The 16,660-nt window shown below is 47.0% G+C and overlaps 1 protein-coding gene across 1 annotated transcript in view; it reads right to left on the reverse strand.

Annotated features, from left to right (window-relative positions):
• Positions 1–587: 587 nt before the first annotated feature.
• MROH1 (maestro heat like repeat family member 1) overlaps positions 588–16,660 on the reverse strand; it is a 1,237,492-nt gene continuing 1,221,419 nt past the window's right edge. Inside the window, exon 43 of the mRNA XM_069221041.1 lies at positions 588–1,825. Coding sequence (XP_069077142.1) covers positions 1,740–1,825 — 86 coding nt within the window. The 3' untranslated portion in view covers positions 588–1,739. The remainder of the gene's footprint in view (positions 1,826–16,660) is intronic.

Below are 16,660 nucleotides of genomic sequence, written 5' to 3' on the forward strand. Positions count from 1 at the left end.
GAGCTAAATAAAACCTGAAAGCGCCCAGTATCTGCCTGTGCACATTACAGGGAGGGGGCACACATTTCTTTCACATGTTATGGTCCTGTCCTTTAACATCAAGGTACTGAGAATCCATTTTTTTAGTCTTAACACACATGTTTGAAAGCCCAGTTCAGGTATCGTCCCAAGTTGCTCTTCTAGGACTTCTGGAGGGCCTGGGGGAACGGACACTGGTGGGGATAGGCACCCTGCTAGCAAAAAAATATATTGAACAATCAAGGAACTAAGCAACCCCACTGAGGACTGCAACCTGGTGCAGAGCAATGGGCTGGTGTGCTAAGCTGGAGGAACCACTTTTATTTGGCACCAGGATGTTCCCAGAAACAGAAATGAACGTGGGGCAAATGGTGGGAGTTTTACGTACTGGTTTGAATTCGAAATTATGGCTGCATCAATACTGTACATAGAACTGTACTTGACCATGTGCGCTGTGCTAAGTTTTGGTACCGCAGACAAAAAAAAAGCAGCAAAAAATGTTTATTAAAAAAAATGAAACTAAAGATAAAATATATAAATAAAAAACACAGGAACTGCACACAACACCATTAGAGACCATATTTTATTTAAAAATAATGTATATTATATTTTATTATATACACCACAGTTTAATCTGAGCAAAAATAATGTTTTGAAAGTGGCATAGAAAATGATGATTCACACAATCACAACTATCTGCTAACAATTTTACAGTCCTGGGACTTCTTGCGATTAGTTTATCCCACGTGCAGAAAATCAGCATGAACCTGGGTAGAATCACTGATCATACAGAGCCTAACCGTACCCCACCATCAAGAGAAAATAAAGTAACAGTGCTTGGCACCTTCAAAATTGCAAGAGATCAAGAGAAATTATTTTATTTGTTAGTGGAATCAAACATTTTCTTAAATTTCATTGGCAAAGGACGGACATAAGCAACGTTGAGAAGGAACTTCTACCACAACAGCTCATGGAAGCAGGAGACCATTAGGAGCGGCCACATAGCCGAGTGACAGTGTAGGTAGCGGCAGTGAATGAACTGCGACTAACAAAGTAAGGTTCTAGAAATGGGCCAGTACCCAATGGCATGTAACGCTTCTCCATAGTCCATACTCCACCAACACTAGCAGACACCATGTTGAACCGAATGCCTCCTGTGACTTCAACGTGACCAAGGTACTAAGTGCATGGACTGTCATATAGTGCATGGACTGTCATATAGTGCATGGTTGCCATGTGACATAGCCTGAAAAGGGGTCTGACAATAGCATAATAATGTGTTGAAAGTCTATTAAAATATCTTTGTGACACCAATATCGATTGGCTGCTGGTGTTATCTTCCGAGGTTTCCTCTTGATTATTTCCCAGTACGAGCTTGAGCCTTCAGGGCTTGTTTGTATATATTCAAAAATCTGCTATATTTCCTTCTTGGGCTTCAACTCAGTGATACCTGTTTCCTACGACATACTGTAGGGAGAGTAAAGCACTGGGCCTTGGGTTCAAGACTTAGAAATGGAAGCCTCTGAAGGCAACCCTTTATCATGGGAAAGGAACCTCTTGAGTTGTTTCTCCACGATCACTTCTCACAGGAGCAGAGAACAGAGTGGTGTAGAAAGCACGGGTCACTGTCGGCAGTAGTAGTGTTTTCTTGCATCTCAATGGCCGACCTGCAACCCCATCTCCACAGTGTGCTTCCAAGTGATGAATAAACAGCTTGATGATTATGTGAATTTAACAAGCCGGCCTAGCGTCTCTGCTGCCTTGATCCGGACGGCTGGAATGGGGTCTTTGAGCAGAACTGTAAGAGCTGAAGGGAGCAAGAGAAAGGGAAAATGTGTTTTAAATGCTGACGTATTGAAAATATCAGGTTCCATTTCATTATTAACAAAACATACATCAGTGAAGTTCAATGAAATAAAGAATCAGAGTTTAAATATCAACAAGGAAACACAAAACACTAAGGCTGGGACAACAAAAGGCCTGCAAATCTGGGAGGCTTGCCAACAAACTGGGTTTACAAATGTGATCAAGTTGAAGGTGTTTGTTCTGCACATATGGGAAGTGAAACCTGGCTGCAAACAGAGGAGCAAATAGCACAAGTGCTGTTTGCTATTAGTAGAACAAGGAATAAGATGAAATATTCCAAGTGTGGCACTAAAACTGAGGTGCATATTGTGCACCTGCGGATTTGTGCACCTTGCTCTAACACAAAATAGGAGGTGAACAATCTGCATCCTTATTTTGCCAGTCCATCAAAGGTAAGTAACTTGTTCATCTGATAAAGACTTCTAGCTGAAGATTCCTTACCTTAGAATAGATACCCAAGCAATACCATCCTTGGAGGTGGGTCTAAGGACCAATTTCATACGAGGAAGACCTGCAGTACCGAACTGACCTGACTGTTCAAGCATGACGCCTGGGGGGAAAATTCTAAGGTAAGGAATCTGCAACTAGAAGTCTATCAGATCTAGTGGTTGCAGCTTTTACTCTGGTGGAAGGAGCACACAAACCCTCACGGGGTTGCTTTTTGACCAATGTATAGCAGATCCTAATACAGAGCACAGTCCATTGGAAGACGGTCCGCTTCTGCATGGCCCATCCTTTGCTTGCTCTGAAACACCCCATGAAGAGTTGGTCGTCTACTTGAAACTTGTGCGGGCACAGTGGAACAACAAAGCTCTTTTAGGGTCCAGACAATGGAGTTGCTCCTCATCCTTGGTGGAATTTTGCAGAATATAAAAGTAGGCAGGGTGATGGATTGGCCTACATGAAAGGGTGTAATCACTCTAGGAAGAGAGGAAGATCTTGTATGAAGCACCAGTGTGTCTGGGTCAATTGTATGATAAGGAGGATTAGATGAAAAGGCCTGAAGCAAGCTGAACCTCTGGGAAGATGTTATCGCAATGAAGAAGGCAGTCTTGATGGTAAGCAGACTTATAGGACAGTTAGGTCCCACTGAGCCATAATAAAGGAGGAAGGTGGAAAAGTGCTGGAGACCTTTCAAGAACCTATTTATAAATGGGTGACTTAAAGATGCATAGTTGTTCAGGCTACCACGAAAAAAAATATATAGCACAGAGAAAGCCCTTCAGAGTGGCCAGAGCAGAGCCCTGCTGGACAAGGGAAAGGATAAAAAGAAGAACCTGAGAAATGGGGCAGAAAGAGGATCCAATTGTCTTTCTGTACACCATACCACAAATTTTCCTCAATGGAAGGCATATACTGTCTTGGTGGAGGGATGCCTGGCTGTCTAGATAACACCACAAACTTCAGGAAGAAGGACGTGAGCTGTCAACTGTCACCTCTTAATCTCTACGCAAGAAATCGAAGAGTTGACAGATTTGGTGGGGAACCCTACCCTGCTGCTGTGACAGAAGATCCTTCTGAAGGGGATGCCTGATCGGAGGATCGATGACCATGCTCAACAGCTCGGGATACCAACCTCTCTGTGCCCAGTCTGGAGCCACAAGTAAGACTTTAGCTCGGTCGTTCCTGATCTTCTTGAGAATTCTGGGCAGGAGTGGTATGGGTGGAAATGCGTACAGGAGGCATGAGCTCCACTTGAGACAAAAGCGTTGCTGAGAGAGAGCTGCCTTGGAAACTCCAACACGCAAACCTGCTGACATTGCGCAGATGAACAAAGGCTCCCTCTGCTGCTGAAAGAGACCTTGTATGACCTCCGGATGGAGACGCTGTTCGTGCTCTGCTAGGCACCTGCAACTAAGTTCATCTGCTCTGGCGTTCACAGACCGCCCCAGGTGTTGAACCACCGGAGATATGCCCTGACATATCGAGAGACTCTTGACAAAGGGTCCACAACCCCACCCTGCCTTGCAGTACCACATGGCGCTGGTGGTGTCCGTGAACACCTACACTAGTCTTCCCTTGATGGAAAGAAGAAGAGCTTTCAATGTCTGTCAGATCACACAGAACTCCAACAGGTTGATGTGGAGCCTGGATTTTGCTGGAAACCAGAGACCTCTGATTTCCACCTCTCCCAGATAGCTGCTCCATCCCAGGAGTGACACATCTGTCACAACTGTCAGATCTGATTAGGGAAGGAGGAGCGGCCTGCTGCTGACCAACTCAAGGTTCGTCAGCCACCAAGATCGGGACCATGTCGGAAAGATTCCCCTGATGCTGCGCTTACTGAAACTTTAGGTCCCACTGTAGAGCCCACGTGTTAGCAGGCAAGGGTTGACAGGATGCAGGAGACTGTAAGTCCCAGCAGTCTCAGAATTATTCTCACCAAAATCAAGGATAGAGGTTGAAACATTCGTATCATAACCCGAATATCCTGGACTTGCCATTCGGGAGGATAAACCCGAAACTGCACCATGTCCAGAACAGCTCTGATGAAAGGGATGGTCTGAGAGGGAGTCGGTATGACTTAGGCATGTTGATAGTGAAACCCAGCGAGTGGTGGAAGTCCGCTATAGTCTGGAGGTGGGAGATGACAGCCTGGTATGAGCTCGCCTTCAACAGCCAGCCAATTGTCGAGATAGGGGAAACCTAGCACCCCAGATCTCCACAGATGAGCTACAGCCAAGCCATCACCTTGGTTAACACTCGAGTGGCGCTGGTGAGGCCAAAGGGGAGCATGGCAAACTGAAAGTGCTCATGGCCTACCATGAATCGTAGGTAACACCTATGGGCAGGCAAGACAACAATATGAAAGTATGCATCCTGTAAATCCACCACTACTGTTAGAAATGGGGTCTCTATTTGGCAGTCAGTTTGCACTCTGTCCAAGCAGGGACCCTCACTCTAGTCAGGGTAAGGGAGTTACATTCCTAAGACAACCCCTTTTCACCGCTTTGGGTAGGTTGGCACAAGCAGTCAGGCTTATCTCAAAGGCAATGTGTAAAGTATGTATACCAACACGCACAGTAATACAGGGAAAACACTACAAAATGAACACAACACAGGATTAGAAAAATAGCCAATATTTATCTAAATGAAACAAGATCTAAACAACAAAAATCCATCATACACCAGTAAAGTTATGAATTTTTTAATTAAAAAGAGTCTTTCTCCATAGAAAGGAATGGATTTGTTGATGTTACACAAAGTACCTGGTTTGCATAAAAAATAAAGCCGTCGGAAAAGTCAGCGATGCATCAATTCCTTACTCGCAAGTGAGGCCATGCGTTGTTTCTTCTCAGGTTGGGTAGACGATGCATTGTTTGGTGTTCCCTCCCAGCTGGAGCTGAGCACTGCAATGTCATCCAGGTATGCTGCACTGAAATCCTCCAACTCAGCTAAAACCTGGTTGACCAACCTCTGAAGGTGGCAGGGGCATACATCCCAAAGGGCATAACCTGGAATTGGTAGTGCCCATCCGGGGTGGAAAATGCTGACCTCTCCTTTGCCCAATCAGTTAAGGCAATCTGCCAGTACCCAGACTAAGTCAAATGTGCTGAGAAACATGTCAGCTCCCAACCGGTCCATGAGATCAGCTCTTGGGATGGCGTAAGCATCAGTTTTAGTGACGGTAAAAGTTTGAGTCCACTGTAGTCCACACAGAACCTGAGTTCTGGGGTGGCACCGGGGGCAGCAGCCTTTGGAACCAAGACCAATGGGCTGGCCCACAGATTGCTGGAGAACTCAATAACCCCTAACGCCAACCTTTTGGAAACCTCATCCTTGATGCTAGACCTGACCTTGTCAGTCACCCTGTATATTTTGTGTTTTACAGGTCAACGCTCCCCAGTCTCCACATCATGTGTACACAGATCAGTGTCCCCTGGGGTCAAGCAGAACTAGTAAGGAACTGCCTCAGCGAATGGCGAGAGTCCCTCTGTTGCTCTGGGGTTAGTGTGGGGGAGAGGTTCACACCCTCCACAGACCCCTCTTTATCCTTGGCAGACAGGAGGTCAGGAAGAGGCTTACTCTCCTCCTCCACCCCATCATCTGTGGCCAAGAGCATTGTTAACTCAGACCTCTCAAAGTGAGGTCGGATGCGGTTCACGTGCAGGACCCTTAAGGGTTCCTAGGAGTCTGCAAGTTCACCAGGTAGATAACATCACTCTTGCGCTCCACCACCTCAAAAGGACCAGTCCACTTATCCTGGAGAGCATGAGGATCCACTGGGGCCATATCACACATTTTCTGGCCAGGCTGAAACACAACCTGAGTGGCATTCTGGACATATCATCGTTTCATGTCCTCCTGGGTTGCTTCTAGGTTCTCCTGAGCGAGTCTCCTGAAGCAGACTGTCTGGTTTCTAAAGGCCAGCATGTAACTAAACACACCCAGGGATGTGGGGGTGGCGGGGGGTGTGGCTTACTGGATGCTTTCTCCACACCCTTATTCACCAGACTCAGAGGCCCCCTCACAGGATGGCCATTCAACAGCTCAAAGGGGCTAGAACAAAGTCTCTTCTGTGGTACCTCCCTGTAAGCAAACAGAAGGCATGGCAAGAAGACGTCCCACTTATGCCTCAGGGGCTCTGAGAGGCCCATTATCATGCCCTTCAGGGTTCGGTTAAATCTCTCAACTAACCCATTTCCTGGGCGGTGGTAAGGAGTGGTGAACATGTAGGTCACCACACACTCCTTTTTACAGAGACTTCATATAGGTAGGTATGAAGTTGGTACCCCTGTCAGATACCACCTCCTTGTGGAACCCCATGCAGATAAAAATCCCCATCAATGTCCGTCCCACCTCAGGGGCGGTAACTGACCTCAGAGGGATGGCTTCTGGGTACCCGGTGGCATGGTCCACCAAGACCAGGATAAACCTGTTGCCCATGGCTGTCTTGGGATCCAAAGGCCCCACAATGTCAAGGCCCACCCACTCAAAGGGTGTGCTGACAACAGGAAAGGGTTGGAGGGGAGCATTATATTTTCCTTCATTCTTGCCACTTGCCTGACAAGTTTGACAAGACCTGCAATGTGCGTCAGAGTGCCTGCACATTTGGGCCAGTAAAAGTGGGTGACAAGTCTCTTAAAGGTCTTGTCCTGCCCCAAATGTCCTGTGAAAGGCACATCATGAGTCAGGCCCAGTAGGAAGGTTCTGAAGCACTGGGGTACCACCAGCACACATGCTGCCCAAGGCTCAGCAAACTTAGGCTCAATGTACAGGAGGCCACCCTCCCAATAGATCCAGTGTGATCCAGACTCCTTGTCAGATGTCTGGTCTACAGCCTGCCACCGCACACCCTAAAGAGTAGGGCATGACATCTGTGCTTACAGAATTCATCATTGGTGGGACCCCCTTCCTGCTGCCAATGGGTCAGCTCAGGCACCTCCCCCAGTTTAGCCACTTACTCCCCTCGGGTGAGGCTCGGGGTGTCCCACTCAGGTTCAGCCTCCTCACAGACCGTGGGAACTTCTGGGGTGGGTTTTCCGTGGCCCTTGCCCTTCCCCCTTCTGGCAGGCACCTGGGCCACTCTTTCAGGCTCCAGGGCCTCCTTCATCACCCTGACGGGCTGCCATTGACCGGGTGGTCACGCATGCCCACCCAGGCAGACCCAACATCTCCAAGTGTTACCAGTTTTCCACCTCACTCCAAGGGGAATCCTCCAGGTCACTGCCTAGCAGACAATCAACTAGCATGGTTGGACTCTCAGCTATTCTTAAGGAACCTGAGAACCACCCTCCACCCCCCATCAAAGGGAAACTGCACCACTTTATACATGCACTATGAGTTATCTACAGCAACTACTTGGTGAATTACATGGTGAGCTACCTGCTCTTCAGACACCAGGTGACATCTCACAGCCATCACACTGGCTCCTGTGTCTCTCAGAGCCTCCACCCACTCTCCATTGATGGTCACCTACTGCCTGTACTTCTTAGTGTTCTCAAGCAGGAGGGTCCTCTGGAACATCTCTTTGTCCACTAGTGAGACAAGGGTCACCTCAGCTGGCTCCCACCCTTCTCCTGGAACCAACTCCTCCCCAAGCGCTACACTGGCCAAACCCTGTGACTGAGCATCAGAGGGTGTCTGTGCCCACTTGGGACATTTGCCCCCCCCGCTCATGTGACCCACCTGATCAAAAGCATAACATTTGTGGGAAGCCTTCTCGGCAGGTTTCCCTGTAGAGTTCCATGGTTTCTTCTCACCTGGGGACTGGGAATCCTTACCCTGGCAACTAGGTTGAAGCCGTTTAGAGAACCCCCCCGTTTACTCTTACACACCCCCACCCAAACACTTATTTTGATGGGGAACCTGCCCACCCCTGTCTGAGTCTCCCCCATACCTCATTTGGGCTGTGGTGCTCTCCAACTGGTCTGCTTCCTGAGCAAGCTTCCTGGGGTCAGTCAGCTTGCTGTCAATTAGGTGCTGGCGCAGCTCTGGAAAACAAAGACTATACAAGTGCTCCCATGCAATCAAATTGTACAGCCACTCATAAGCTGTTACCTTACTGCCCTTTAACCAACCATCCAGTGACCTGCAGAAAGAATCTACATATTCCAACCAAGTTTGGAACTCCTTTTTCTTATAGGATGTAAACTTTTCTTTGTATTGATCAGAGGTGAGACCATATCTAGTGAGTAGGGTATCCTTCATGATAGAATAGGGGCATCAGTGAGGATCCCCTAAGGATGTCAGGGTGCCCCTCTAACAAAGTGTTTCAACAGACCCGCCCCCTCCCCCCATGTACCTCAAGGACCATGTTCATGTGGAGAGCTGACTCGTACCCCTTAAACCACATATAGATGTCATTCATCCTTTTCTAATCTTTCACCAAATCCTTTGGGATGTGTACCCTCCTCTCAGGCTGCACTGTGGTATTGCTGCCACCATCTCTGCTGGGCTGGATCCTTTAGTCCAGCTCCCTCAAACTTAACTCATCAGCCAAAAGCATATTTTCCTCCTCTATGGCCAATCTTCTCTCTTCCATCTCAATTTAAAGCTTTTCTAACCCAAATTGGTGCATTCTCTCTGCTGGTCTGTCCTGCAATTCCTCAGGGGTCAGAACTTTGGAAGAAACACTACTGCCTGCCTTGGAGGCCCTCCCCCCAGGAAGATCAGGGTTACCCAACACAACATCATGTATGCCCTGCACCTCCTCACCCCCATCCTCCTTCTCACTGTGCCCCCAGCCTCCTTAGCTGCCACCCAGGCCCTAAGTGCCTATTGCAGTTCCTCCCTTCTGGCAGAGCTTTTGACTGGGAAGGAAAGGTATTTTTTTTGCAAAACTGTTTAAACTGAGCTACTGTATACTCCTCCAGTCCAGTTGCTCCAACTCAAACACAACTTTTGTAGCAAGAACTGGTGCATCCCCAGATTGAGACATGCTTGTGGGTGAGGTTCAATGAAGATGCAAGAGTTCCAAAAGGCAGAGAGATCCCAAGGGAAAAAATAAATAAAGGATGCAGAAAAACAATCAAGAGAAAAAAACATGTAGTATGTGGTCACGTAATGGTCCGCACTGAAAACAGTAGTGTACACTTAATCACTGTATGTCAAGTACAAATAAAGTTCTAATCTCACCGCTGAGCACCAATGCTTGAAATGGGTAGACAGTCAGTTTGCCCTCCGTCCAAGCAGGGACTCTCACTCTAGTCAAGGCAATGGAGATACAAACTTAAAATAACCGCTGCTCACTCCGTTGGGTAGCTTGGCACAAGCAGTCAGGCTTATTTCAAAGGCAATGTGTAAAGTATTTGTACCAGCACACAGTAATAGTGTTAAAACACTACAAAATGGACAACACAGGTTTAGAAAAATAGCCAATATTGATTTAAATCAGGCCAAAACAAAAAATAAATTCAACATACACAAGTAAAGTTATGAACTGAAAGTGCACTTAAAAGATATTTAAAGGCAGCCCCCATTTTAACCTTTGAGACAGCTAGGCCTTGGAACAGTGAAAAAATAATTTGGCAGTATTTCACTGAAGGGCATGTAAAAAACATCAGTACATGTCCTACCTTTAACATACACTGTACCCTGCTTATGGGGCTACCTAAGGCCTGCCCTTAGGGGTGCCTTACATGTATAAAAAAGGAAGGCGTGGGCCTGGCAAGTGGGTACACTTGCCAGGTCGCACTGGCAGTTTAGAACTGCACAGACAGACACTGCAGTAGCAGGTCTGAGACATGTTTATAGGGCTACTCATGTGGATGGCACAATCAGTGCTGCAGGCCCACTAGTAGCATTTGATTTACAGGCCCTGGGTACCTCTAGGGCACTTTACTAGGGACTTACTAGTAAATCAAAAATGCCAATCGCAGAAAGGAAAATGTCACTTACCCAGTGTACATCTGTTCGTGGCATTAGTCGCTGCAGATTCACATGCTGTGCATAGTCCGCCGTCTGGTGTTGGGTCGGAGTGTTACAAGTTGTTTTCCTTCGAAGAAGTCTTTTCGAGTCACGAGACCGAGGGACTCCTCCTCTTTGTTTCCATTGCGCATGGGCGTCGACTCCATCTTCGATTGTTTTCCCCGCAGAAGGTGAGGTAGGAGTTGTGTATGTTAGTAATAGTGCCCATGCAATGGAATGAATAAGTATGTACAGAATAAAGGTTAAGGTAATATATTTACAAATGTACAAATGACGAATATTACTTCCAAACGGCTACAGGCTCCCGGGGAGGCGGGTGGGCGCATGTGAATCTGCAGCGACTAATGCCACGAACAGATGTACACTGGGTAAGTGACATTTTCCGTTCGGTGGCATGTGTAGCTGCAGATACACATGCTGTGCATAGACTAGTAAGCAGTTATCTCCCCAAAAGCGGTGGTTCAGCCTGTGGGAGTGGAAGTAGTTTGAAATAAAGTTCTTAGTACAGCTTGACCTACTGTGGCTTGTTGTGCAGATAGCACGTCTACACAGTAGTGCTTAGTAAATGTGTGAGGCGTAGACCATGTTGCTGCCTTACATATTTCGTTCATTGGAATATTTCCTAAGAAGGCCATGGTAGCGCCTTTCTTTCTGGTTGAGTGTGCCTTTGGTGTAATGGGCAGCTCTCTTTTTGCTTTAAGGTAGCAGGTTTGGATGCACTTAACTATCCATCTGGCTATACCTTGTTTTGATATTGGGTTTCCTGTATGAGGTTTTTGGAATGCAATAAATAGTTGTTTTGTTTTCCTAATTAGTTTTGTTCTGTCAATGTAGTACATTAGTGCTCTTTTAATGTCTAATGTATGTAGCGCCCTTTCAGCTATTGAGTCTGGCTGTGGAAAGAACACTGGTAGTTCTACTGTTTGATTTAAGTGGAACGGTGAGATTACTTTTGGTAAAAATTTTGGATTGGTTCTTAGAACTACCTTATTTTTGTGTATTTGAATAAATGGTTCTTGTATAGTAAACGCCTGAATTTCACTTACTCTTCTTAGAGATGTAATGGCAATGAGAAATGCAACCTTCCACGTTAGGTATTGTATTTCGCAAGAATGCATGGGTTCGAAAGGTGGACCCATGAGTCTTGTTAAGACAATGTTGAGGTTTCATGAAGGAACAGGTGGTGTTCTTGGTGGTATAATTCTCTTTAGGCCTTCCATAAACGCTTTAATGACAGGAATTCTAAACAGTGAGGTTGAATGGGTAATCTGTAGGTATGCAGATATTGCTGCGAGATGTATCTTTATGGAAGAGAAGGCCAGATTTGATTTCTGCAAATGTAGTAAGTATCCTACTACGTCCTTTAGAGATGCATGTAATGGTTGAACTTGATTATTATGGCAGTAGCAAACAAATCTTTTCCATTTACTTGCATAGCAGTGTCTAGTGGATGGCCTCCTAGCTTGTTTTATGACCTCCATACATTCTTGTGTGAGGTTTAAGTGTCCAAATTCTAGGATTTCAGGAGCCAGATTGCTAGATTCAGCGATGCTGGGTTTGGATGCCTGATCTGTTGTTTGTGCTGTGTTAACAGATCTGGTCTGTTGGGTAGTTTGATATGAGGCACTACTGACAGGTCTAGTAGTGTCGTATACCAAGGTTGTCTTGCCCATGTAGGTGCTATTAGTATGAGTTTGTTTTGACTCAATCTGTTTACTAGATATGGAAGGAGAGGTAGAGGGAGAAAAGCGTACGCAAATATCCCTGACCAATTCATCCATAGAGCATTGCCTTGAGACTGCCGGTGTGGGAACCTGGATGCGAAGTTTTGGCATTTTGCGTTCTCTTTTGTTGCAAATAGGTCTATTTGAGGTGTTCCCCAAATTTGGAAATAGGTGTTTAGAATTTGGGGGTGAATCTCCCATTCGTGTACCTGTTGATGATCTCGAGAGAGATTGTCTGCTAGTTGATTCTGGATCCCTGGAATAAACTGTGCTATTAGGCGAATGTGGTTGTGAATCGCCCACTGCCATATCTTTTGTGCTAGGAGACACAGCTGTGTTGAGTGTGTTCCCCCCCTGTTTGTTTAGATAATACATTGTTGTCATGTTGTCTGTTTTGACAAGAATGTATTATGATGGGTTGAAATGTTTTCAACGCTAGGAATACTGCTAACAATTCGAGGTGATTTATATGAAGCTTTCTTTGATGTACGTCCCATTGTCCTTGGATGCTGTGTTGATTGAGGTGTGCTCCCCACCCTGTCATGGAAGCATCTGTTGTTATCACGTATTGTGGCACTGGGTCTTGGAAAGGCCGCCCTTTGTTTAAATTTATACTGTTCCACCATAGAAGCAAGATGTATGTTTGGCGGTCTATCAACACCAGATCTAGAAGGTGACCCTGTGCATGTGACCATTGTGATGCTAGGCACTGTTGTAAGGGCCTCATGTGCAGTCTTGCGTTTGGGACAATGGCTATGCATGAGGACATCATGCCTAGGAGTTTTAACACCATCTTTGCATGTATCTTTTGTGTCGGATACATGGCCTGTAAAACTTTGTAAAAATTTTGAACCCTTTGTGGACTTGGAGTGGCTATCCCTTTTGTTGTGTTGATTGTCGCTCCTAAGTATTGCTGTGTTTGGCACGGCAGAATGTGTGATTTTGTATAGTTTATGGAGAAACCCAGTTTGTAGAGGGTTTGTATGACATAATCTGTGTGTTGAGAACACCTTGTTAGGGAGGTGGTCTTGATTAGCCAATCGTCTAAGTAGGGGAACACGTGTATTTGCTGTCTTCTGATATGTGCAGCTACTACTGCTAGGCATTTTGTAAAGACTCTTGGTGCGGTTGTTATACCGAACGGCAACACTTTGAATTGGTAATGTATTCCCTTGAATACGAACCTTAGGTATTTCCTGTGTGAGGGATGTACCGGTATGTGGAAATACGCGTCTTTTAGATCTAAGGTTGTCATGTAGTCTTGTTGTTTCATCAGTGGTAATACGTCTTGTAGCGTGACCATGTGAAAGTGTTCCGATTTGATGTAGGTGTTTAGTGTTCTGAGATCTAAGATTGGTCTCAGTGTTTTGTCTTTTTTTGGTATTAGAAAGTACAGTGAGTAAACTCCTGTGTTCCTTTGTGTAGCTGGTACGAATTCTATTGCGTCCTTTTGCAGTAATGCTTGAACTTCCAGTTCTAGAAGGTCTAAATGCTGTTTTGACATATTCTGTGTTTTTGGTGGGACATTTGGAGGGAGTTGGAGAAATTCTATGCAATAACCATGTCGGATAATTGCTAAGACCCAAGTGTCTGTTGTTATCTCCTCCCAAGATTTGTAGAACTGGCTTAGTCTTCCCCCCACTGGTGTTGTGTGAAGGGGTTGAGTGACTTGTAAGTCACTGTTTTGTCTGAGGGGTCTTTGAACTTTGAAATGTTCCTCGGTTTCTAGGGAATTGTCCCCCTCTGTATTGGCCCCGAAAGCCTCCCCTTTGGTACTGTCCCTGGTAGGTAGACGGTGTTGTTTGTGAGGTACTGGCTTGTGTGACTTGACCTCGAAACCCCCCCTCTGAAGGTTGTTTTACGAAAGGTCCCGAAAGTGCCTCTGCCCTGCGGGGAATAGAGTGCGCCCATGGCCTTAGCTGTGTCTGTCTTTTTTCAATTTCTCAATTGCCGTGTCAACTTCTGGTCCAAACAATTGTTGTTCATTGAACGGCATATTGAGCACTGCCTGTTGTATCTCGGGCTTGAAGCCGGATGTGCGCAACCATGCATGCCTCCTTATGGTTACCGCGGTATTGATTGTTCTTGCAGCTGTATCCGCTGCATCCATAGAGGAACGTATTTGGTTGTTGGAGATATTTTGTCCCTCCTCAACCACTTGTTTTGCCCGTTTCTGGAGTTCTTTGGGTAGATGCTCGATGAGATGCTGCATCTCGTCCCAATGGGCTCTGTCATAACACGCTAGGAGCGCCTGCGAGTTAGCGATGCGCCACTGGTTTGCAGCTTGTACTGCAACCCTTTTGCCAGCTGCGTCGAACTTGCGGCTCTCTTTGTCCGGAGGTGGTGCGTCGCCTGATGTGTGCGAGTTGGCCCTTTTACGAGCTGCTCCTACTACAACTGAATCTGGTGGCAGTTGTGATGTGATAAAAGCAGGGTCCGTGGGTGGTGCTTTATATTTCTTCTCCACCCTTGGAGTTATTGCTCTGCTTTTGACAGGTTCTTTAAAGATCTGTTTTGCGTGCCTTAGCATTCCTGGGAGCATAGGAAGGCTTTGATAATTGCTATGGGTGGAGGAGAGGGTGTTGAAAAGGAAGTCATCCTCGACAGGCTCTGAGTGTAACGACACGTTATGGAACTCTGCTGCCCTAGCTACCACCTGTGCATACGCTGTACTGTCCTCAGGTGGTGAGGGCTTGGTAGGGTACGCCTCAGGGCTATTGTCTGATACTGGGGCGTCATAGAGATCCCACGCATCTTGGTCATCTTGGCTCATGGTGGTATGAGCTGGTGAATGTGACGGAGTCTGTGCCGGTGATGTATGAGTTATTTGTGGTGGAGAGGGTGGTGGAGTTACCTTCTTTACCACTTTTGCTTGTGGTGTCTGTTCATGAGTTTGGAAATCAAGTTTCCTTTTTCTCCTGATTGGGGGAAGAGTGCTGATCTTCCCTGTACCACTTTGTATGAAGATCCGTTTTTGGGTATGGTCTACATCTGTGGTTTGTAAATCTTCTTCAAACCTATGTTTGCGCATTTGGGAGGACAGTGATTGTTCTTCTGAGTACGAACTGGCTGTTGGTTCGGTTGCTGGGCGTTTTGGCACCGAAACTGTCTCTTTGGTTGTTTTCGGCTCCGACGAGAATTTTCTCTTTTTCGGCGTCGAACTTTCTCGGCGTCGACCATCCTCTGTGCCGCTGTCTCTGGGCCGAGCAGCCTCGGTTCCGCTGTCTCGGTGCCGACTTTTTTCAGCAGCACTTTCTCGGTCCTGAGAGTGCTGCGTGCCTGTGTCTCGACCCGAGTCGGACGACCTCGGCACCAGTTCGACCTTTTTCGGTGCCGATGGACGGTCACCTACTTTATGGGTTGTGCCATGGCCTGCCGGCAGTGGCGTCCCCTGGGCTTTGTCTGTTTTTCCGTGTGGTGCTTGCTTCGACGTCCTACTCACGGTTTCCTCGACGTCCAATTCTTCCGAGTCCGATTAATGGATGGAGAAGGTTGTTTCTTCTTCTCCCTGTTCCTCGAACCCTCGCCGTTCTGACGGCGCGGATGCCATCTGCAATCTTCTGGCTCTTCGGTCACGGAGCGTTTTCCTCGACCGAAACGCTCGACAGGCCTCACACGTCTCTTCCTTGTGCTCGGGCGACAGGCACAAGTTACAGACCAAATGTTGGTCTGTATATGGATATTTATTGTGGCATTTAGGACAGAATCGGAACGGGGTCCGTTCCATCAGCCTCGATGTTACACGCAGTCGGGCCGACCAGGCCCCGACGGGGGATCGAAATTACTCCGAAGGGCTTCCGGAGCTGGTCACGATTCGGTGTCGATTCTATCTAACCCGATACCGAGCGAAACAATACCGACGTAGTTTTCCGAAGTTCTGACTATTTTTTCCGTCCCGAAACACGGAGCGAAAAGGAACACGTCCGAACCCGATGGCGGAAAAAAAAACAATCGAAGATGGAGTCGACGCCCATGCGCAATGGAAACAAAGAGGAGGAGTCCCTCGGTCTCGTGACTCGAAAAGACTTCTTCGAAGGAAAACAACTTTTAACACTCCGACCCAACACCAGACGGCGGACTATGCACAGCATGTGTATCTGCAGCTACACATGCCACCGAACAGTCAATTACACATACATTTTATGCAGAGAGCACTTGCCCCTTAGCACTGATCAGCAGTGGTAAAGTGCCCAGAGTACCAAAACCATCAAAAACAAAGTCCAGCACACAGCCCAAAACACAGGAAGCATAGGCAAAAAGACAGGGGAAACCAAGCCAAGGATGCCTGGTCTAACAACTATCATCCAGTCTCCCGGTTCGAGGGCAGACATGACCGGAGCAAGGTACTCCTTCTTGAAGAAGAAACTGAGAGGCCATTGGTCTAGGATATGACTAAGGCCTCCATACTTTGGGGGCACCAGAAAGTAGTGGGAAATAGCAACCATGACTTATTTCTGGCATCAGTACTCTCTCTATGGCTCCCTTGGCTAAGGCGGAAGTCACTTCTTGGCGAGAATGGATAGGTGATCCTCGTCAACCTGTCACAAGTTGGTGGCAGGCGGGAGGGGTAGTCACAAAGGGGAGGGAGTATCCCCTTGGGACGATCTGCAAAACCCACCTCTCCAATGTAATAGACCTCCAGTGATGCAGGTGATGGTGAATCCTGCTGCCCACTGGGGGCC

This window comes from Pleurodeles waltl, chromosome 2_2, assembly GCF_031143425.1.
Source record: "Pleurodeles waltl isolate 20211129_DDA chromosome 2_2, aPleWal1.hap1.20221129, whole genome shotgun sequence".
Lineage (NCBI taxonomy): Eukaryota > Metazoa > Chordata > Amphibia > Caudata > Salamandridae > Pleurodeles > Pleurodeles waltl.